Source organism: Notolepis coatsorum (assembly GCF_963971535.1).
Source record: "Notolepis coatsorum genome assembly, chromosome: 7".
NCBI lineage: Eukaryota > Metazoa > Chordata > Actinopteri > Aulopiformes > Paralepididae > Notolepis > Notolepis coatsorum.
Window position 1 is genome coordinate 15,321,316 of NC_140171.1, and position 24,372 is coordinate 15,345,687.

The window sequence follows — 24,372 nt, forward strand, 5'->3', positions numbered from 1 at the left end:
GGCAACAATAAAAATGTGTTGTGTTAATAACACAATAAAATCAACAAGCTACATGATACACGTTACGACTAGTCCAAGACTGTATGAAATGAATGAATGAAAACTTTAAAAAACTTTATTTAACAGATTGCAGAATGGGTACACTACAGTTTAGTTTATTCGGATCCCCATTAGCCATTGCCACAGGCATAGGCTACTATTACTGGGGTCCACACAAATACAATACAATCAATAAAACAATACAATACACCTCAATAACACATACAAATATTATATAATAAAATATCTAAGTTCACCAATCACACATCCCATCTACTCAATCATGTTTCAAGACATATATGTTCACTTAAAGCACAACAATACATCTCAATACAACATACAAATATATAAAAAATCTAAGTTCACCAATCACACATACCCATCTTCTCAATCACCCACTATGTTTACTTAACTGACAGTACCATTCTTTCTTATATGATTTTTAAGGTGGTTTTTTTAATGTCTGTTTTTCTTCAACCCTAGTTAATGCAGGTGTTAAGGAATTCCATGCAGTCATGGCTCTATACATCACAGTCCTTTTCATTGCATTTGTTCTTGGCATCTTTACAGTACATCTTTCCATTGACACATGCCTGGTGGAGTAACTGTGTCTGTTGATTGTGAATTGCATCTCGTCATATAGGCAAGCACGTTTTTGTTCTTATATATATTTCTAAAAAACATTATGATATTTACATTTAGTCTTTGTTCTACCATTAACCATGACAGTTTTTCATGCATACTTACTATGTTTGTTTTCCTACAGTTCAGAGCAAGGCGCACTGCTTTGTTCTGTGCCATTTGTAGGGCCTGGCTCAATACAAACAATTGTTAAGGGGATGCAGACCAGAGAAAGACGTTTGTCTTGTTTACATCAGGGTCCCCCATTTTCAATTCATAGTGACATTTATGACATACACAACATACATGACATTTATGGCATAGGTATTCTTGTTTACCAGAGAGGAGATCCGGTACAAGAATCTAGTTCGTTGGTTGACTTTTTTTTATTACATTGGATGCCATTTTGTCACAGGAAAGAGTTGCCTCTAGGATGGAACCCAGGTATGTAATTTCATCTTTCATTGTGACAATATTGTCACCCACTGTAACTGAGATGCCGTCGGTCTTGCTGAGTTTGTTATTTGATCCGAAGAGAATGGACTGTTTTACACAGGTGTAATGATAGTTTGTTATCAGCGAGCCAGGTGCAGATTCTGCCGAGTTCTGAGCTGAGGGTTTTTTCAACCTGTAACTTGAATGTAAGAAATTACAGCAGGGCTGAGTCGTCCGCGAACAGGAACAAGTTGCAGTCACAAGCTGACGACATGGCATTTGCATAAATTAGGAACAGTAGCGGTCCTAGTATGCTTCCTTGTGGAACACCACAGTTCACTGTGAGGGGGGGGGGGGGGGGGGGTAGAGTACCGTTTACCTCCACCATCTGTTCTCTCCCCTCCAGGTAGGATTGCATCCTCACTGATAGACTATCAAAACCAATTGCTTTTAGCTTGTCAATCAGAATGGAGTGATTGACAGTGTCAAAGGCCTTTTGTAGGTCCAGCATGACCATGCCACAGTATTTTCCCGCGTCCACCTCTTGTTTGATGTGGTCGTTCAAATAGAGAAGGCATGTGTCAGTGGAGTGGGATGTTCTGAAGCCAGAAAACGGTAGTGAAAATGAGCGGCGACAGTGTTATTACACTGTCAAATGCTCTTATAACTGCCGTGAATCATTTCTTTAACCTCGATTAAGTGGCAAAGTTTGGACTTTTCAGAAATGGCATTATGTTATTATTACATTTGCCGTGTAGTTATTTCTTCAGATTCTCTGTTTTGTTTAGACCAAAACACCCTCAATGTCTAATTCCCTTATGATGAACCTGTTGAGCAATACGTCAGTACGTTGAAATATTTATTTCGAACATGTAAATACAAACAAAATGAAACAAAAACAAATCATTCATCTCTAGCAATAATAAAATAAAAACTCAATTTACATGTACATATACATATACATTATTTGTGCTGTTTTAAATTCCACAAGATCAATTAACTTGAATGTTTTTTACTTTAAAAATAGTATGTTTGTGTGATCACGATATCCTTCATTGTGAACTATGGCTCTTTTTTGGAGTATAAAAAGTAGTTGTAGTGTAGAATTATAAGTGTTTCCCCAGACTTCAGCGCAGTAATTTAAATATGATAAAACTAGTGAACAGTAGAGAGTGTAGAGTGATTTTTTATCCAGAATGTGCTTTGTTTTGACTCATGACTGAAATGCTTGACAGTTTAGTTTGGACATGTTTTATGTGAGGTTTCCAGCAGATTATTATTCCACCTAGACCTTTTTTCATAAACTCTTTCAATAATCACATAATTTATTTTAACTTGTACTTGAGTATTTAATCTAGTTTCCAAATAACAGAATTTTAGTTTTGCTCAAATTTAATGATAATTTGTTTCTATCAAACCATCTTTTTTATTTCTTCATTTCAGATGTGATGACCTCTAAAATCTGCTGAATATTCTCACCAGAACAAAATATATTAGTGTCATCCGCAAATAAAATACATTTAAATATATTAGATCATTTACATATATCGTTGATGTACAATATGAACATTTTTGGACCCAACACTGACTCCTGGGGGACGCCACAAGCAATGTCCAAACATTCAGATTTATAATCTCTCATCATCACAAATAGATTAGTTCGGTATGACTAATAGGGCCACACTAATATCTACACTCAGAAAGACGATAGATTTCTCTCCCCATCTCAATGAACTCATAAAACTAAGAAAAACGATACTAAACATCCCAAAATAAACCACCCACAAAACATATATTTCAGTGCTGAATTGTTTGTGAAACCTCCCCTTAATCAGCGGACAGATCCTCTCGCTGTGGTGCAAGGGACCTCTTCCTTTTCTCCACTATCGATCAGCTGCTAAACACTGTCTCTGCCCCCCCCCCCCCACCCTCCCCAACAACTAAATGTGAGGAATTTGCTGTTTTTTGAGAACAAAATAACTTCAATCAGAGCTAGTATCATTACTAGTGGAGGTGGAGATGAAACCGATCTCAGTAGAGTATGCAATGTAACCATGAGTAACTTTACATGCATCACACTAAGCAAACTGTGTAAAACTGAAGCAAACTCCACAACCTCAGATATTGATCCTATCCCCACAAAATTCTTTAAGTGAGTGTTTGATAGCGTCTCCAGTCCAGTCCTGGACATTATAAACACATCCCTTAAAATGGGGTCTTCCCAGATGCCTTTAAAACAGCTGTTGTAAAGCCTCTATTAAAGAAACCTAAATTGGATAACAACACAGTGGCAAACCACAGACCAATATCAAATCTACCATTTATCATTAAAATATTGGAAAGAATAGTCTCAGTCCAAATAAATTCCTATCTTAAAGAAAACAACATCTTAGAAGTCTTTCAGTCAGGTTTCAGAAGATACCACAGTACGGAAACTGCACTCACAAAGGTAATTAGTCATCTCAGACTCAACTCTGATGCAAATACAATCTCCATCCTTAATCCTTATCCTATTAGATCTCAGTGCAGCTTTTGATACCATTGATCACAACATCCTAATAAATTGACTTGAAAAGCATATTGGTTTATCTGGCTGCGTGTTGAACTGGGTCAAAACATATATCAGAGGAACGATGTTTTATATTAGTCTAGGAGGCCATACACCAGAGAAACATGAAAGCCGCTACGGGGTTGCACAAGGCAGCTGTTTAGGTCCATTACTCTTTTCTCTCTACAGTATATGCTACCGCTCTGCGACATCATCAGAGTATGGTATAGATTTCCACAGCTATGTGGATGATACACAATTGTACATATCCGCTGAACCAAATGATGCAACAGCCATAAACTCCATTACCAACTGCCTGTCAGCAATAAACAAATAATAACTTTCTCAAATTGAATGAGGACAAAACTGAAGTCCTACTTGTTGGCCCCAAATCAAAAAGAGAGATGCTAGCAAATAATCTAGGAATCTTAACCACATCCTGTCTTAGCTACTCTACACTGGCTTCCTGTAACTTCTAGAATTGATTTTAAGGTGCTTCTCCTCACATACAAAGCTCTAAATGGACAAGGACCCAGCTACATTGCTGACTCTCTAATAAACTACACACCCGCCAGAACACTGCAATCATCAGATGCAGGTCTATTAGAGGTCACCAGAAAGAGTCATAAGAAGATCGGTGATGCAGCCTTTGTAAACTACACCCCAAAACTGTGGAACATATTACCCAACAATATTAGGGAATCCAATACGTTAGACATTTTTAAAAGGCTCTTTACCAAAGCATTTGACTGACTTTACATTATTATACTCTTCTATTTCTCTGTGATTGACATTGCACTATTTCTCTATGTTTTATTCTTTTATTGTATATATCCGAGGTTGGACATCCATACTAGTCAATTACTGTTTTCCCACAGATAGGCGGGACGTTTTGGGACAGTGAGCAGGAAATGTGAAAGGCTTTACAGACCAAGTCTTGGTGTCTTTATTATTTATCATTATTTGTATTGCACTGCACTATTTTACTCTGTCTATTGCTTTTATTACAGGTTCGAAACTGTATTAAACTGTGTGGGTATCAAGCAAGAAAGACTGTCGGGCTTTAACACTGTAAGACCCAGGCCTAGAACTGCGCCCTGAGAGGGAGGTTTGCCCTGAGTGGGAGGTTTGCCCTGAGTGGGAGGTTTGACGGGTCAAACAAGAGGGAAGACTGTCAGGTTTTAAACTGTGGATACCAAACAGAAGGTAAAGATGACTTTGAACTGTTAAACAGTAATCCAGAACTATTTTATTGTACTGTAAAAAACTGATTTTATAGTATGTCATTGTCTGCACTTTGTGCTCATTTCATCATTCATGTCTTTTCCATTCTACTAAAACTCAATAACCATAAACAAGGTGGCCTTTTGGGATGTTAGATCCTAATGTGAAAAACTGTGATTTTATATGTCTGTTCATTTTCAGTTCAGTTCATTTTAATTTCGGATATTGGACACATAACAACGGTCATTCCATAAATCGCCAACGTTTTACCAGCTGCTATTGCAGCATTGTCTCCAACTCAGCTTCTTCCCCCAGGCCATCAGAACACTGATCTCTCCACACACACATGAAGACACACACCACATCCTCACTTGCACTCTCTCACACCCCACACAAACACACTACAAAAAAGGTCACTTTAAAATGTATATTTGTATATCATTACCTTATTTCTTAAGCTTAGCATTGTATTTTATTCGTATTACTTTTTATCATGTCTATTCTATTTTATTATTTGTATTTTTGCACAATCGAGGCGGGCATGTGACAATTAAAACTCTTGAATCTTGAAATCTTGCATGTGAAAGAATACATCTTTTTGGTTCATTGTATTCCCAGAGGAGAGGAGAGCCACGTTCCGGTGCCTAGGTCATCTTAACCCTTTCACTACAGAAGGTTAACCCTTTACTATCACACTACAGACGGTTAACGGTCTGTAGTGTGATAGTAAAGGGTTAACCTTCTGTAGTGTGGTATAGTGAAAGGGTTAACCCTTTGTCACGTGGCAGTGAAAGGGTTAACCTTCCGCGTTGTCGCAGTGAAAGGGTTAACCGTTTGGTAGTGCGGCAGTGAAAGGGTTTTTAATGGAGATCTACATGGTTCTCTCCCGGCCTCCACTGCAGTGTGCGAGCGTGGCTTGTTGTCAACCATGAAGCAACGAGTCAAGACCCGACTGGCAATCAAGTGTTAGTACCACCGCTCACCTCCAGGGGCTCATGTTCCTCTCCACCCAAGGTCCCGCTCTGGGAGACTTTGATGCAGCCTCAGCTGCCCAGCGACGGTGGACATCAGGCCTGCGCAGGCGTAGACCAGGGTTTAACCCGTTCACTGCCACACTACCAAAACGGTTAACCCGCTTTACTATCACAATACCGACGGGTTAAAGGGTTCAAACCTGCTGTTGTGTGGCAGTGAAAGGGTTAACCGTCCGTGTATTGTCGCAGTGAAAGGGTTAACCGTCTGGTAGTGCGGCAGAGGCCGGGGTTTAACCCCTGGGTCGTCAAGAGAGAGAGAGAGGGGAGATGAGGAAGATGAGCTGGTGCTGATGGGGAGTGAAGATGAGCTGGAGGACTGATCATACAGTATACACAACCCCACACAAACAAATGCGCACACACACTGTGTTGTAATTGTATGAATTGTATGTTATTAAATCATAATAATTGTCCAAATCTCATTTATTTTTTATTAATGTCTTTATTTTCACAACAAGTTTCAGACAAGTAAAATATCTTAAATCTTAAATATATATTAAAAAGTATATATTAATATATATTAAAAAGTTAATGTGAAAAGGTAAAGTACTCTCTAAGAGGCTCAATTGGCAATTTCTACGATAGATGGCAACCGCTAATCTCATACATAAACACTCACATCCCTTGACCCAGACTGATCCTGAAGAAATACTGATCCTGAAGAAATACTCCTTCACTGAGGTGAGCACCTCAGTTACTCCCATGTAAACGCCGCCCCATTGTATCTTGTTTTTTTTCTTTTTACTTTCTTTTTGCCTGCTTTCGATTTTGTTTCGTTTTTATTTTTTTTGTTCCTGGTCAATTTCAGTCCTGTCCGCGTCTCGTCATGTCTCATAAAAGCAAAAAAATCAGAAAGAATCATGGAGATATGTGGACTTATATTAATAATCTATGTCTCTAATTCTCATATTGGCGCATTCTTCCAATTCTCCTCTCACAATATTCACCCTCACTGAACTGAGTCATCTGAAAATGTGCTGATCTGTGATGTCAGAGAGACACCGCTGCATGATAATGTGGCTGTGTGGCATCAGGCTCATGATGAGCTGCACACAGTGGTTGGAGCCCAGCCTCAAAACGGCTCGAGATCTTGAGGTAGAAAAATGCTGTTTTTGAGGACTTTATTAGAAATACAAAACAATGAAATAAAAAAATATATATAATTACAGAGGTGTTCCATAAACTCACAGGAATTGTGTAAAAGTGCCCAAATAGTGAAAGAAATAGTAAAATAGTTCCCCTTTAATAAAAACTGCATTATTAGACATGCCAATCCAACGAAAGATGAGCTGGATTGGCATGTCTAATAATGCAGTTTTTACTGGAGAAAAGCCGTAATGAAATCAACACCTAAAAAGAGGGATGTTCAGTAGAAAGCTATCTGGCTACAAGCTAGCCTATAGCTCAGCACAAATGAAGGAAACCAATAAGGACCAGCTAGCCTAGCTTAAAGCTCAGGGGGAGAGGCGTTTTTGGCCAACAGCTATAGGCTAGCTTGTCCGTATCTGCTTCCATTAATTTCGGCTAAGCTAGGCTAGCTTCAATGTTCAAATCCACCTATACAATGTCCCAAAATATATATATATATGATAATGATTGTACCTTAATAATATCTACCAATAACTTTTAACTTAGGTCAATGTCCCCAATTAAATAATATATATGACATAAGCACAGTCAACTGAATATTCCTAAACCTGAAAATATTCCCACAGAACACTGCAAGAACGTGTTCATTCATTAGGGTTTTGTATCAATAGCCAACGCATAGTTAACAAAATGGTGAGCTACTGTATATGGAATGTTAAAGGGGCACTTCACCAGAAAACACTGATTTATTTCACACATAATCTCACACATCCAAAATCTCTGTTTTGCACACATTAATTTAGTTTGACAGTTATTGAGAGCAAATTCATTTGAATATGGCCACCAGTGATGCCATCGGGGACATTTAATCCTTGTTAATTACAGCTCAGTGAAATGATAAGGCAGCAGTTCCCTGTAAAGACAAGGTGTTGCCACTTCTTTAATCTACATTTCACGGAGCTGTAATTAAGACATGGATTCAATGTCCCCCGATGACATCACCTGTGGCCCTTTTCAAACTAAGACACCCACATTCCAAAAGGTCTAGTCAGAGGTAGACACCAACACGGCACGCCATCCGACAGCCTCAGAAACAGTCCACATGCTGACATGAATGCAAAAATACACTTTTTATTAAGACATCCATGCTGTTGAAACATTTAGCTGAACGCTTTTATCCAAAGCGACTTACAATTTGTGTACAACAATTCAGCAGGTAGAACTCTCTCTCTCTCTCCATCTTCTCTTCTCTCTCCTCTCTCTCTTCTCTCTCTCTCTCTCTCAGCTCAGCCTATAGACTCTCAGTTTAGCTTAAGCTGTCTGAAAAGGTAAGGGTCTTGGTCGTGAATCATGGTGACAAACTCTGAACTGGCTTCTTGTCCCTTTCGTCGCACCATGTCAATGGTGTACCGTGCTTTGGACTCCCTGCTTCCCGTGGCCCTGGCTGCCTCCATTTCACCATCATTTATGACCCTCCGTCTCAGAAGTTGACCCAACAACTTGTCTACAAGATGGTCAGACGCTCTCTCTGTAAATTGTGTTCGAACTGAGAGCAGCCTTTCCTCCACTTGTGACGGCACCTGGTCTCCACTTGGACCGGGACCTACAACATAATCTGGAAGATAAGACTTTTATTAAGTAACCAGTTAGACAAAGACTTAAGTAACCAGTTAGACAAAGACTTAGACAAAGACTTTCATTAATAAGTAACCAGTTAAGACAAAGACTTTTATTAAGTAACATGTTAGACAAAGACTATTAAGTAACCTGTTAGACAAAGATTTTCATTAAGTAACCAGTTAGACAAATACGTTTATTAACTCATTGAACGCCAACGAGTATACTTGTTTCTGCCGCCCATGCGCTCACCGGCAAAAACGACTATACTTGTTTATTTTTATTATTATTATACTAAACAGTCAGCCGGACCATGTTCTGTGATCCTGGTACCTCTGAGTGAATTTGGATTGAAATGACGATCTAATCCCGATAGGTGGCAGCATCGCCTACCTTTTGAACTGGGCTAATTTACTGTGGGGTGGGGGTGGTTTGCTCACTCACTGCTGGCCAGAATAGTAGCCACTAGCCTGCGAACTGCCTATGCAATGGCGAGCAAACTATTGGAGATGATGATAAGGTGCGTTTTCACCAGACTACATTGGACTCAGCACTTCTGGTAAATCATAAAAATACTTTAGTCAAACCGCCCGAGCATGTAACATTATCTGTTGCCGACAACAGAGTTGAGAGCACCCCAGACTAGAGCCAACTAATGTTCGGCAATGGCGATCGCCTAGAGCGATCGCCATATGATTACAGGCTGCCAATAAATTTGGAAAAACCTGGAGTGCGTGCCTGGACATTGTTTCCCTATTTTTTATGTAGGATATCAGAGGTTACAGCACCCAGTGTCAAGTCTAGTGAGGTGAGCGCGTTCTACTACTTTTTTCACTATATCCTATATAAGACAATTAACTAAAATGTGATTTCATTGGATGTGCACTGTCAACTAATGCTTGTATATCTTATTGTGTGTTGTCATGTTTGTTTATGCGTTTGTTTAAAAAATAATTAAAAAATAAAATACAAAAAAAAGATACAATACACCACTAAGATTCCCAAAAGGTCAGTGAATTCCACGACCACAACACCAGAGGGAGTTCCACAAATCCTGTTCAACCCAGATTCGGCTCAAACAAGGTGTGGAACGCCCTACCCACAGCGATACAATAATGTGAATCCCTACCCACCTTAAAAACCGCCCTCAAAGAGCACCTATGGGAGGCTGCAATTCAAAACTGGCCCCGGTAAATGTCCAACCCCCTCCAATGTACAGTCCCTTCCCCCTCGAATGTATATATTCTCTTTTGGAATCTCTGTCTCTGTATATTTGTATATCTTGTAGGTCATAAATGTCTGGATGTAACAGTACTGTATATCTGTATGTCATAAGTGTCATGATGAATTGAAAATGGGGGACCCTGATGTAAACAAGACGAAAGTCTTTCTCTGGTCTGCATCCCCTTAACAATTGAGTGTATTGAGCCGTACTGTATTGTACCCATTCTGCAATCTGTTAATAAAGTTTTCAATCAATCAATTCAATGTGGACCCGAGACTGCGGTAGCTCTACATTCAAACAGCCATCACTGTATAGAGTGTCTGGACAGTAACATGAGTCTCCCAGTCCCTCAGCTCTGCAGTAAACAGAACATACATACATTTCCTGTTATCTGGTTTTCACTTTATCCAATCAAAAAATTGTCAGACAAATAATAAATAAAAACTAGTTTTAAGTGCTTGAAAATAGGTTAAATAATCTGCCAGTGCAGTAAGAAAATATGGGTTGGCAAGATTTCTTGAATGTAAAAATATCTAGGGTTCTCCCTCCTGATTGGATAAAGTGAGAACAGGATTCCAGAAAATTTATTTTGCGTTTACTGCAGAGAGGAGGGACTGGGAGAACCAGGTTACTGACCAGACATTCTATATCAGTGATGGCTGTTGGAATGTAGAGCTGCTTAACATTTATTTTAACAAAAGATTAAAAGAAACTGATAATTCTGATAACTGTGATCATTCCATTCAAGGAGTGAATTTACCTGACAGTGGCACGTCAACAGTTCGTCGCCAAACAGCACCACGTGGATCCTTTATCGCCAATCCAACCTTCCTTGCGTTTGAAGCCATGAATACTTCAAATGTCGGAATGTAATTTGGTCCATAGTTCAGAAAACGAAACTGCTCACTCTGAGAACAGATGACAAAGTAATTGTAATAGATCAAAAGCAATAAAACATTTATATAATTCATATTCCTTTAATTGTGCACTAGTGATTTTCGATTGTTTAGAATGAGGACCGCATAGACAGCCATTGCGATTGAGTCTACACAGTCCACACTCTGTCCAGCTGGCAATGAGGACCACGTGGACTGAACCTTACAAGTTTATTCCATGCAATTGTATGTGTCTGAGTCCGAGTCTATGCGGTGCTCGTTGCTAATTATCTGCCAGTGCAGTAAGAAAATTTGTCTTGGCAAGATTTCTTGAATGTAAAAATATCTAGGGTTCTCCCTCTTGATTGGATAAAGTGAGAACGGGATTCCAGAAAATGTATTTTGTGTTTACTGCAGAGCGGAGGGACTGGGAGACCCATGTTACTGACCAGACACTATATATCAGTGATGGATGTCAGAATATAGAGTTTTTTTTTTTTTTTTATAAACATGTAGACTTATTTTAACAAAAAGACATTTCTTAGTCACTACGATCATCAAAATGACAAAAGCAATGCTAAAAATCTTACTTTTCTGTAAGGGTTGTCCAACCGGAATACAGTACAGTATGCTGATACTAGAAGGTGTGTGAGCGTGTGTTGTGTGTGCATGTGTGTGTGTGTGTGTGTGTGGTATGCTGACCTCAGGTTGCAGCATATACGTCTCTGGATCACACATCAGACTGTAGTCTTGGCCTATGGTCAGGACACATCTGGATAAGGTCATGCTTTTTTGGCTCTCCTCATGCTGTGCTTTTACCTTCAACCGGAAGAATTGGATCAGATAGTTTAGTATTAAAAAATAAATATTTAATCAATTCGATTCAGTTAGCACACAGAAATAGAAGGTTTCATTAATTCAGATACATTATTCTATATCTACGAGTTGGCAAGACAAGTGTCCGCTTGTACTTCACAGAAACAAGTGTATTTTCTCGTTTGTTAAAATAACTGGTCTACATGTTAAAATAATAGCTCTACATTCTGACAGCCATCACTGATAGTGTTTGGTCAGTGAAAATATTATATGTTTCATCCTATTACATCATTTGTACAGTTGGGCCTATTAGTTCATAACTCTGTTTAAATACATTCTCTGTACAGCCTTGACTAGTTAATACACGGTAGTTAACTGGTATACAGTTTCTCAGACACTAGGGCGACAGTCTTAAGTTAACAGTGTTCTTAAAACAGCGGCCAAGGCCCAGGTCAGCTCGACTTAGATAGAACACGTCCAAGTAAATCACATCTTGTTCTTTTCTTGTTAGTCTTCCTATCAGCCTTGTGTCAGACATGACAAAACCCCTAGACCAATCTTTTGTTTTAATTTTTACATCTTTGTTTTAATTTGTCATTCCCAGCTGGTATTTAATTGTAAGTCGGACCAGAGCTCTCTCACTTTCTGGTCAGACGCTCGTGTTTCACTTGTCTCCGATTGTAAACTGAGGATACTTTTCTGTGAACTATGTATCAAAACTATTCTTTTGATACAATTTGACTCATCTGAATGTCTACAGTTTCACTGTTTGGCTCCTTTAAAATATTCCACAACATCAGTTACATGCGTCTCCCAGTCCCTCCACTCTGCAGTAAACACAAAATAAATGTCCTAGTATCCTATCCAGTAAGGCTGTCCCCGAAGCCTGTTTATGGGATTCGAACTTCGTCAGGGTTTTTCGAACGGACGTTCGAACCTTCGTTTTTAATTAAAAACTTAATTTAATTTTTTTTTATTATACATCTTCAAACTAAATCCTCAATTTCAATAAAGTGATTAATCTGATTAAATCTGATTTATCTTTTATTAAATCAACTTTCCAGCCCCAGACCAGGGAGAAGCCCCAGCCCAACTAAATCAACTTTCTAATGTATAACTTATCAGTTTCTTCTACTATAATATTAGTGTAGCCTAATCTTTATCTGCAACTGTGAAGAAAAACCCCATTGGTTTAAACAGAATGAAAAAAAAAAAAAAAAAAAAATCTTAATTTGTATTAAAAATGTAAATGTTGATTTAGAATTCGAATGCCAACGTAACGAACGCAGGTTCGAACGTTCGAACGTTTGGGCTCAGCCCTACTGTCCAGTATATCAAATCTACTCAACTAGTTACACTGCTGGCCAGTATGACTTACTACAATAGTGTCTTTATACCTGTATCACTGTACATATTAATACTACAATTCTGTACATACATCTGATTAGGACCATCACTCAGTAGTACTAATTTATATATCCCTCCCCCCGTTCCCTCCCCACTCCCACCCCACGCCCTCCCCGTTCCCTTCTCACTCCCAACCCCTTCCCTCCCCACTCCGTTCCCTCCCCGTTCCCTCCCCGTTCTCTCCCTGTTCCCACCTCACTCCCACCCTGTTCCCTCCCCGGTTATATTATATGTTACAATAAATATAGGCAATATAGAATTATAATCTGAATGTATACTAAGAGTAAAAATAAACAGTATACACAAGGTGCCCTAACTGGACCCTAACTTACGTCTTGGAGTGGCACGTTGCTCGGCAGCAGAAACACGTCCAGTACTCGGTGATCAGGCCGCGGTGGTCGGGCGAGGAGCAGAATCTGGCAGCTCATTGATCGAGGTGAGAAGAACATCCAATCCATGAGCCATGTCAAACCAATGAAGGAGAGCTGTGAGTGGTGTACGTTCACCACCACGTGAGTCTGGGTAATCCTCAGCGGCTCCAAGATGGTCAACCCATCATCGGTGATGTGGACGACAGACAGGCATTTGCAGGACAGCTCTGTGGAGGACAACAGAAATGTTGCTTCATACCTCTGTGATCACGTATGCTGTATGTATGTTGTACGTTGTTTCATACCTCTGTTTCTATATTGTTTTTGTATTATGCATTACTAGGAATGTCTGACTCTTAACACTTTCAGTGCCAACAACGAGATTTCTCGTTAGCTCATGCCAACCCAACCGTTGAGTGCCAGCCGACGAGAGATCTAGTCTATTTTAATCGTTCTTTTTTTTCCCATCAATCTAGCCTCATGTTACCAGTGGGGATCTGTCTGAGCTCGAACAGGTAAAATACCGCCCCCTATCGTCTCTCCAGATTGGTACTGCACCCCATTGGATTGGATTGAATGAAAAAAAAGTCCTGCTTCCACATTTTACTTGTCAGGCATGTAATCCGAGCCTACTGCAGTCATCGCCCACCATCAGAACAGCAGAGAATATGTGTTTCCAGTACCCAGCGTTGGATCAATAAACGCGATCGATATTTGGAATGGCGATCAGGAATTGGAATAATCTTTTGAGAACATCTGATCTGAGGTAAGGAATCTATTTTACCAGTCTTGGGATAATCAGAGCTATTTTCACCTATATATCAGCGTGTGCCATATGTGTGTATGTGTGTGTGTGCGATCAGGAAATAAGATAAATACATTTTTCAGCCCGCTTCTATAGCGTGCACATATACTATCGATAATCTAGCGTTTATTTGAAAACGATTCATAAATCAGCCGCAAAATTACGTGTTTTGTGTATTCCAGTAAAGGGCGATTATCGTGGAATTTCTCTGGAATTACTAGACATCTCCAAAACTATACTCGTATTCAAAACTGTATAAAACTGAAATGTACCAATGAAAAAACAATCCGTTTCGTACATGTTGACTGCAAGCAAGTCATTGATAAGTGAGGTGTGTTTTAGACCCATAGCCATAATTTAAGATATAGTTTAAGCGTTCGCAAATTTCCCCGTCCTCCCATTGACTTCAGTGTTGGCACGCTAGCCCTAATATGGTCAAAAGGGCGTGGCTCTGAATGAGTTAAAAACATTGAATCAGGGCTATGAACATACGATGCCTGGTCATACGGCATCCATTCAATCTACATAATCAACATAGTTTTCACAGACACGAGCCACATCGTTACACTACAGAACTAGCAGGTGGACAGGAAGTGAAGTGGAGTCACTGACTCAAGTTGAATCAAATCTGTTGCTACATCAGCGCATAGCTGTCAACCCTCCCGTTTTTCCCGGGATTCTACTGTATTTCGACCTTCTTCACGCCCTGTTCACGGTTCACGGATTGGCACGTTTTTGAAAAAAATAAAATAAAATTGGTATATAATTTCTTTTTTAAACTCATAAAATATATGTGATCAAGTCCAGCGTTTGTGCCGACATGTCTCCATTTTCATTTTCCAGGTTGTGAAAGTACAGAATGTAAGCTTTCAAATGATGTCATAATTTGAAATCTGAGAATGTTTTGAATATCATGTATTCATTTAAATCTTGTAACTCAGTCTGTTGTCTAGAACGCTCAAGGGGAGGAAATGCCTCCGATTTTCACACTTCAGGGCCCCGTTCCCCGTACCTGGCTAACTGAGTTAGCCGGATAATTTCCAGCATAGCCTGACTTAAGCCGGACCTTTCTGTTCCCCGACGCTCGATTGTCTAAATCACCATGACAACAGATCAAAAAGTTTGAGCCTGGTCGAGAGCAGGCTTAAGTTCAGTTAGCTGGATGAACCATGGCCACGCCCCTGCAAAGAAATGACAGCTCGCTTCCTGAAATGATTCTCACAGTCTAGATCTGCATTATACCATTCTGAATTATGTTTCTGTGCTTCGTTTTCCTAGAGGGGGCTTTTGAAATGTATAATAATAGAACTAGTCCGGTTTAGCTTTAGAATGGAGTAGGTCGCATGTGACACAGCTGCTCACCCGTTATTTTTTTTTTCGTTTTAAAATCATATTTATATACCATTAATGCGTTTAAAACTTGACGCATATATCAACTGAGACTATCAACTAACTATATTGACCAAAAGAATCGAGATGCCATCAAGGAAAGACCCAAAGAAAGACCAAAAACCAGTCGAAGAGGTCCCGCCGCGGGACCCAGGATACGTACAGCGGACAGCAGAAAGTATTGACTTGACAGAGGCCGCTTCAAGTTCAACCCCATCAAAGACCTCCGCAGATACCGAACATATCATCCGGAAAATGGAGGAAATGGGGAAGACAACGGAGAAGAGAATGGAGGAAATGATCACAGAATCACAGAAGATAATAACTCAAAAAGTAGATGCTATTATCACAGAATCACAGAAGATAATAACTCAAAAAGTAGATGCTATTAAAGAATCTATTGAAGGCAAAATTGATGCGCTGAGAGCGGACGCCGACGCACAGAATAAACGCACCGAGGCTCTGGAGAAAGTAGTGGAAGCCCACGAAATCAAATTCACTCATATCTACAAGGAAGTAGAGGCTAACACAGTTAACCTAACTGCTGAGATGAAGGGGAACTACAACGAAATCAAGACGGAGCTCAGCGAAATAACGGAGGAGCTCACGCGAATCAATAAAGAACAGAAAGCCAAAATATTCGAGATGGAATATCAAAAACGCAGGCTGAATATTCGCATTGTCGGTCTGGACGAATCAGTGAGATGTGAAAACCCTGAAGAGTTTGCCACAGAATTACAGAAAATCTTGGGAACAGGAATCCTTCCTAAAATACCGGAGGTGGATGAGTGCTTCAGATTGGGACCCCGCTCCAGTGACAACAACGCTAAGCCCAGAGTGATATTAGTTGTACTGCGCCAAGTCAGAATAAAAGAAATGATTATGCGTGAAATTCGCAGGATGAAAGGCAATCTGAAACACATGGAGGTACCAATACACTGCTTTGAAGATTATTGTCGTGAGGTAGTGGAACTGCGTGCCAAGTTCAAGACGGTGATGTCTCAACTATACCTGGGGAAATACAGACCCCTACTAATATACCCTGCAATACTTCGCGCCGTCGACAAACAAGGAGCAAAAGTTCTCCTCAAATCGCCTGAAGAGGCAGCCAAATTCCTGTCTGAACAGGAGCAGTATAGTGTATAAATGGCCTTTTAAATCTCAGTTATGCAAGGTCACCATATAGTACAACCTTTAATAATCGAGGATTTGGGACAGAGAGACCTACGTGCTCAGAGTTTTTGAATGCTTTCCCCGACGTGTATATTATTGCGGACATATTGGATTTAAGATTGGAACACTCCAGAACATACTGGAACATTCAGACAATGTAAAAATGACATATTGGAATAATCTAGAACATCGAAGCATTCTTTGATATATGGAGCATTCTGGAATATCAGCAATACGTGGTCATTCATTCTACCAGAAGCCCCTCGGGGGAATAATCAACAGCTATCTAGATGCAAAACCACAGAGCCATCATAGCCGGCCGGCTGAAAGATCACTCTACACAACGATCATCGCCCACCCCGGTCGGGGGAAATGCTGCATATACGTATTTAAAAATTTTTTTTTTATTAATGGGAAATAATTTCACTACTTCTCCAATTAATACTTTAGATGTTTAAGCATAACAATGCTCTTTTAAGATCTAAGTTAATGTTCTCTTCCTTTTACTTGTTTTTTTCTTTCTTTTTCATCCGCTCTCTCTGATTTATTGAGGCTCTCTCTTCAGTTCAATACCTTCATATTATTCATGGGTTACTATAAATTACTATAAATTACAAGTTCATATAAAATGTAAGTGATTAAGGCATGACAATTGAAGCTTATTTTTGGTCTTTATTTTTAGTTTATCTCATTTAAATTTTTATTTATTTATTTTTTACGGGTAAGTGGCCAAGCCACAGTCGACATTCTACTTATGGTAGAATTTAGAGTGTTAGATCCTATGGTATACATAGGAATGTTAAGGACAATTGGATCATTCTGGGATATCCGGTGGTGCAAGGGAGAGAGTCATACGCAAAGGTTGTGTTCATGGAACACAATCCTGTACGACTCTCGGTGGGAGGGAAGGGTAGGGGATTTTTATTTATATATATGTATGTTTTTAAGCTCGGCTCTCAACGGGACCTCACTAGTGGGATGTATATCTAGTATTGCCTCGCACTCTAGAAGCATTACCAAAAATTACAATGCAACATGTATAGACTATGGCTAGTTTGAATATAATGATATGGAACACCGGGGGAATAAATAACCAACTTAAACGCAAAAGCGTGCTCACACTGATGAAAAAAGAACATGTGGACATTGCTCTGCTAAGCGAAACACACATTCTAGGGAAAGACATAGGTAAATTAGCGGACAACATATACCATAATATCAGTCACTCCTCTATTGGTACGAGAACTCGGGGTGTAGCAATAGTCGTTAAACGTAAGTTGAATATTGTACTAAAGGGAGTATGGTCTGATGTAGAAGGTCGGATAACTATAGCTAAGATTGAACATAAGAACAGGAAAATAGCGTTGATAGCGGTATACGCCCCAAATTTGTACGAAGAAGATTTCTTCACTACACTAACCAATGCAATGTTAGACATTCCCGATTACTCATTTATAATAGGAGCGGATTTTAATGCCATCTGGAACCCAAGGATAGACAAATCTTACCTCGCCTTTTCCAGCGAACAAAAGAATTCATCGAAGGCATTAAAGGATTGGTCAAAGATTACAGGTGTAAAGGACTTATGGCGGTTACTTAATCCCACGACCCGAAAGTACTCTTGTCGATCTGCGAGACATAAGACACTATCCAGAATAGATTATGTCTTTGCATCACAGAGACTATTTGATAATTATGAAGTGGAAATGATACCCAACGCACTATCAGATCACTGTTATTTACTCCTTAAAGGTACATTTGGTATACTATCCTCCCGAGCCCCAAGATGGCGATTTAACTCGTTGCTGCTTAACAACAAGGAATTCATTACACAACTCAAAGAAGCTCTTATGGTATTCCAACGGGAGAATGCAAACTCGGTGCAAGACCCCAGAATAATATGGATGTCGGTAAAGGGAATGATCAAAGACTTCACGGATAGCTTTTCCTCCAAAATGCGCAAGAATCAAAACACAAAACTGGATGAGCTGGAAACGCTTTACTCAACGTTATTTAATTCTCTGAAATACAACAACTCAACTCGACTAGAAAATCAAGTTAACGTACTAAAAATAGAGATCAATGACATATACAGACAACAATCGGAAATACAAATACGCAGCACAAGACAACAGCAGTACTCCCATGGTTCCAAACCCAGCCACCTATTAGCCATGCGATTAAGAATTAATGCAACATTTGCAGATATAACTACCATTAGAGCACAACAAGTACTTGTAACAGATCCGGTAAAAATAAACGATACATTCAAAGTATTCTACTCCGATTTATATAAATCAGAAATGACCTTCGATCAAAACAAAATGGACACATTTCTTAATCAAATTATTCTCCCTAAACTTTCAGAGGATGACGCTAAACAGTTAGAAATACCGATCACACTAGAGGAACTCAAGATGGCCATAACCGCAATGAAAAGTGGTAAGGCTCCAGGAAGAGACGGTTTCCCATCAGAAATGTACCTTTCTTGTTGGGACATAATTGGCCCCTTATTACTAAATATGATCTTATACTCAGTCAAGGAGGGGAACTTCCATAAAACCGACAATATTGCACTCATAACAGTCCTCCTTAAAAAAGACAAAGACCCCAACGAGTGCGGTAGTTATAGACCTGTAAGCCTCCTCGGAACAGATATCAAACTGTACTCTAAGGTATTAGCCATCAGATTACAAAAGCATATGACGTCTTTAGTTCACCCGGACCAAACTGGCTTCATAGGAGGCCGCCTGATCACTGAGAACATAAGACGTATACTGCACGTACTTGATGCCGACAAAGAGGACACCATACCTAAGGCGATGCTGTCCCTGGATGCTATGAAGGCCTTTGACAGGCTGGAATGGTCGTATCTGTGGGCAGTGCTAGAAAGGATGGGGTTAGGAAAAGGATTCATCGATATGATTAAAGTATTATACAAAGACCCATCGGCCATGATTATAACAGGCACAATCATCTCTGAAATATTTCCGGTATCACGCTCTGCCAGACAGGGTTGTCCTCTTAGTCCCGGTCTGTTCAATCTATCATTAGAGCCGTTAGCACAATATATAAGACAATCCCAATCCATAGAACCTATCGTAATCAAGGGCACACAACAAAAAATGTGTTTATATGCGGACGATGTAATATTGTTCATGAAAAACCCCAACACCACATTGCCTCATCTGCTCAAGTTGATTGAGGACTTTGGTGATTTATCGGGATTTAAGATAAATTGGCCGAAGTCGGCTTTCCTTCCACTTAACACCCCTGCAAAAAAAGATACAACCCTCCCAGGACAGATACCGATGGTAAAACATTTCAGATGCTTGGGAGTGGAAATATTCCCTACCATAAGACAAACGGTGAAGCACAACTACACAAAAATCCAAAACAAAATCAAAGACGACCTCGATAGATGGGCAAAACTTAAGAACACAGTACAAGCACGGATATCAATAGTTAAGATGGATGTACTACCTAAAATCAACTTCTTCTGTTCAATGCTACCGTTACCCCCTCCAGAGGGTTACTGGAAAAGATTACACTCCTCCACAGACAAATTTATTTGGAATAACAAACCACCACGTATAAAAAGATCCACCGCACAGAGAAATAAAGCAGATGGTGGCATGGCATTTCCAGATTTTTTCCTATATTTTAAGGCGTACTCATTAAGTCCATTGACAACATGGTTTGACTCCCAAGCATTAGCATCTTGGAGGAAAATAGAAGAAAACATAGTAGCCCCACATAGACTGAAGGACATAGAATACACTAAACTACCAATCAAGCACTGTGAACGAAAATTTGGCCCCATAATTACTCATGCGATCCGGATATGGCGTGAATCACAAAAAAAAAATCCTAACCCACAAGAATGGCACAATCATACTCCCTTATTCAATAACAATGCTCTCTTAATTGGAAAACGACCTATAAGATTCCCTATATGGGAAGAGCAAGGCATACACTCATTAGGGGATATTTTTAACAAACAGGGTTTTTGTAGTGATAAAGAAATACGCAAAAAATTTAATCTCACCAAGTCCACATGGCTTTTTCACAAACAGTTAGAGCTATGTTTGAAGTCTCACGGTGTTCCATTAGACAGACCAATTGAACACCACAGATACCACAAATTCTTCTACTCAAGAGAGACATCGAGAGGTTTTGTTTCAGAATTTTATCATCAATTACTAACGTCCTCGTATGAAACCCTCCAACTTGACTCTGTCTGGAGGAGGGATATACCAGACCTGGAAAACGACTTTGATTGGCAAGGAGCCTGGGCAAATGTCCGACTTACATCAAGGAACCCGGATCATCAACAAATCAATCTTAACTATATTCACAGGACATACTTGACTCCTATAAGACTGTGCCGAATGGGGCTCAAACAAGATTCCAAATGCACCCAATGTACAAATGGGGACGAAGGGACATTTATGCACATGTATTGGGACTGCTCACCAGTTAAGGCATTCTGGAAAGATGTGACCCAACAAATATCAAAACTCGTATCTTGGAATATACCTGTACACCCCTCGGTATTGCTGTTGAATGATGTTTTTGAGTTTGCAGTGAATCCACAGCTAAAGAGATTGGTTTTATCGGGTATCACAGTAGCCAAAAAGCTGATCGCATCACGCTGGTTTCAACCGGAAAAAATTTGCCGTAAAGTTTGGTTTCTTACATATCTCGATGTAATTTACCATGAAATATCTACAGCAAGAATTCTGGGTCTCAATGAATCCAAAATGTCAATGTGGTTAGAAGTGGTGGAGAGAATAAAAGCTAGCTTATAATGGTAGTGTCTGGTTAGGTGCGAGGGATAGTGGAGGTACTTCTCAAGGTGGGGTCCGGGAGGGGGGGGTTCGAGCTGAGCATATGTATGTAGGTTTTTTTTTTTAGATAACAGGTATTATGGGTATATCTTATATAAAACAACTAACCAAAAGGTGATCCCATTGGATGTGCCCTGACAATTAATGCTTGTATATCTTATCGTGTGTTGTCATGTTTGTTTATATGTTTGTTTAAAAAAGAATAAAAAAATAAAATACAAAAAAAAAATAATAGAACTAAATGCTGATAATAAATCATATTTTACTGACTGATGTTCCCAGTCAGAATGCTCTCTACAGCCCATGAAGAAATGCTAGCATTACTGAGAAAGTTGCCATCGTTAATATAGTACGGTACTTTGATTTAAATGTCTCAAGCTATAATCTTCTGTGCAATAATATACATTTCCTTAGGTTTTTTATTTTTTTTAATTTAAGAAAACCTTTGGAACTTTTATCCGGAGACAACCGAATGAAACCAATAGATACTAGGTTGCTGTTACAATGATGCTTGCATGTCATAAAGATAATAAACCTCACGTTATCAAAATAGATTTGACTGTGATGTATGGGAATTCTACTTTGGTCAAACTTTAGCACACTATTGATGTTGGTATCTTTTAGAAAACATGTTCTCTTCCTTTTTGTATTCCAGTCCCGGACGGGCTTCAACGATTCATAAATAGGCTGAAAAATGACAATGTGTTTTGTGTATTCCAGTGTATTCCAGTAAAGGGCGTTTATCACAGAATCTTAATTTTTTTCTGAAACTTTCCAAAAACGAGCGTTTTTCAAAATGGTATAAAACGGAAATTAACCGATTAAAAAACAATCCGTTTCGACAATGTTGACTGCAAACAAGTCATTGATAAGCGACAGCCATATTAGACACATAATTTAAGATATAGTTTATGCGTTAGCAAATATGAGAGCTCAGTCATTGAATATAGCGGTGGCACTCAACGGGGTTCCTAGGCACCGCATGGCTGGCACGGAAAGTGTTAACCACCAAAACATGCACAGACTACAACGTATGACGTATATCATGCCAGTTAGGGTACCTTGTGTATATACTGCACCTTGTGTGTACGGTTTACTTTTACTCATAGTATATATTCAGATTCAAATAATGTATTGCCTATATTTGTTGTAACGTACAATATAACCGATAGGGCAAACAGACCCTTGTGCTGAGTATATAGTGTGACAGCAGGCCTACAGTATGTGCAGAGTGTATTGTGTGACAGCAGGCCTACAGTATGGCTGCTTTTTTATATAGCGCTTTTATCCAAAGTGCTTTACAATTTGTTACTCACATTCTTACCCATTCACTCACAGATTCACACACCGACGGCGGAGGCAACCATGCAAGATGCCAACCTGCTCATCGGGAGCAATTAGGGGTTACGTTTCTTGCTCAAGGACACATCGACGCGCTGCCCGGGAGGAACGGGAATCGAACCGGGAACCTCCGGATTGCCAGACGACTGCTCTACCTCCCGAGCCACTGTCGCCCCACGTATGTGCTGAGTGTATTGTGTGACAGCAGGGCTATGTGCCGAGTGTATTGTGTGACAGCAGGCCTATGTACTGAGTGTATTGTGTGACAACAGGGCTATGTGCTGAGTGTATTGTGTGACAGCAGGCCTATGTACTGAGTGTATTGTGTGACAGCAGGGCTATGTGCTGAGTGTATTGTGTGACAACAGGGCTATGTGCTGAGTGTATTGTGTGACAGCAGGGCTATGTGCTGAGTGTATTGTGTGACAGCGGGCCTATGTGCTGAGTGTATTGTGTGACAGCAGGCCTATGTGCTGAGTGTATTGTTTGACAGCAGGGCTATGTGCTGAGTGTATTGTGTGACAGCAGGGCTATGTGCTGAGTGTATTGTGTGACAGCAGGCCTATGTGCTGAGTGTATTGTGTGACAGGAGGCCTATGTGCTGAGTGTATTGTGTGACAGCAGGGCTATGTTCTGAGTGTATTGTGTGACAGCAGGCCTATGTACTAAGTGTATTGTTTGACAGCAGGCCTATGTGCTGAGTGTATTGTTTGACAGTAGGCCTATGTGCTGAGTGTATTGTGTGACAGCAGGCCTATGTACTAAGTGTATTGTTTGACAGCAGGCCTATGTGCTGAGTATCACTAAGGCAGATTCCTGTGCATTCCTTGGTAAACATTTATTAATTAAATCATTGATTTAATAAATGTCAGTTCTATTCTTCAAATAATCACTTAATATCAATGAAAGCTGAGACCCCAAACTTTAATTTGAGATGCATCCTAACAATGTGGCAAACTGTTATTAATATATAATAAACATTGTGTTTTGAATCTCATCTATTCAAATATTGCATGTTCAGAGTGAAGACTTGGGGCATTATATAATTTTCCTATGTATAATGTCATGTCAACAATGTCGCTCAAAGTGCTACCGTTTCATAAGGTGATTAGATTAGTGTGCTAATAATTAGCAATATGTCATCAACAAACACGGACTTACCGGCTGAAGTTAAACAGTGTGGGAGCTGTAGCTGGGAGACAGAGCCCTGAGGACACTGGATGTCGAACAGAGGACCTGCAGGAGTCCTTCCAGCTGAATGGATGAGGTTTTCGTCCCATTGGACGGACCTGTACTGCACCTCCTCCTCCCCCTCCAATCCAAACAACAGCCCTGTCGAACGACACTTGAACACACCTGCACTGGGAAACCTGAACCTGGGGCACACAATAGTAACAACTGTATTAGAAAGATTACATGATGTTGGCTTTATACCATCTGTTTTTATTAGGGCTGTCAGTGTATCACGTTAATTAGATTAATTAATTACACAGCAAATTATCGCGTTATGAAA

General features: G+C 39.8%; 1 protein-coding gene across 1 annotated transcript in view; it reads right to left on the bottom strand.

Annotated features, from left to right (window-relative positions):
• Nucleotides 1-7,227: 7,227 nt before the first annotated feature.
• The window catches only part of LOC311232302 (NACHT, LRR and PYD domains-containing protein 1-like), a 52,484-nt gene continuing 35,339 nt past the window's right edge, over nucleotides 7,228-24,372 (bottom strand). Inside the window, exons 12-16 of the mRNA XM_084319055.1 lie at nucleotides 24,021-24,235; nucleotides 13,263-13,528; nucleotides 11,410-11,526; nucleotides 10,593-10,740; nucleotides 7,228-8,605 (exon numbers count right to left, since the gene is read on the bottom strand). Coding sequence (XP_084175181.1) covers nucleotides 8,292-8,605; nucleotides 10,593-10,740; nucleotides 11,410-11,526; nucleotides 13,263-13,528; nucleotides 24,021-24,235 — 1,060 coding nt within the window. The 3' untranslated portion in view covers nucleotides 7,228-8,291. The remainder of the gene's footprint in view (nucleotides 8,606-10,592; nucleotides 10,741-11,409; nucleotides 11,527-13,262; nucleotides 13,529-24,020; nucleotides 24,236-24,372) is intronic.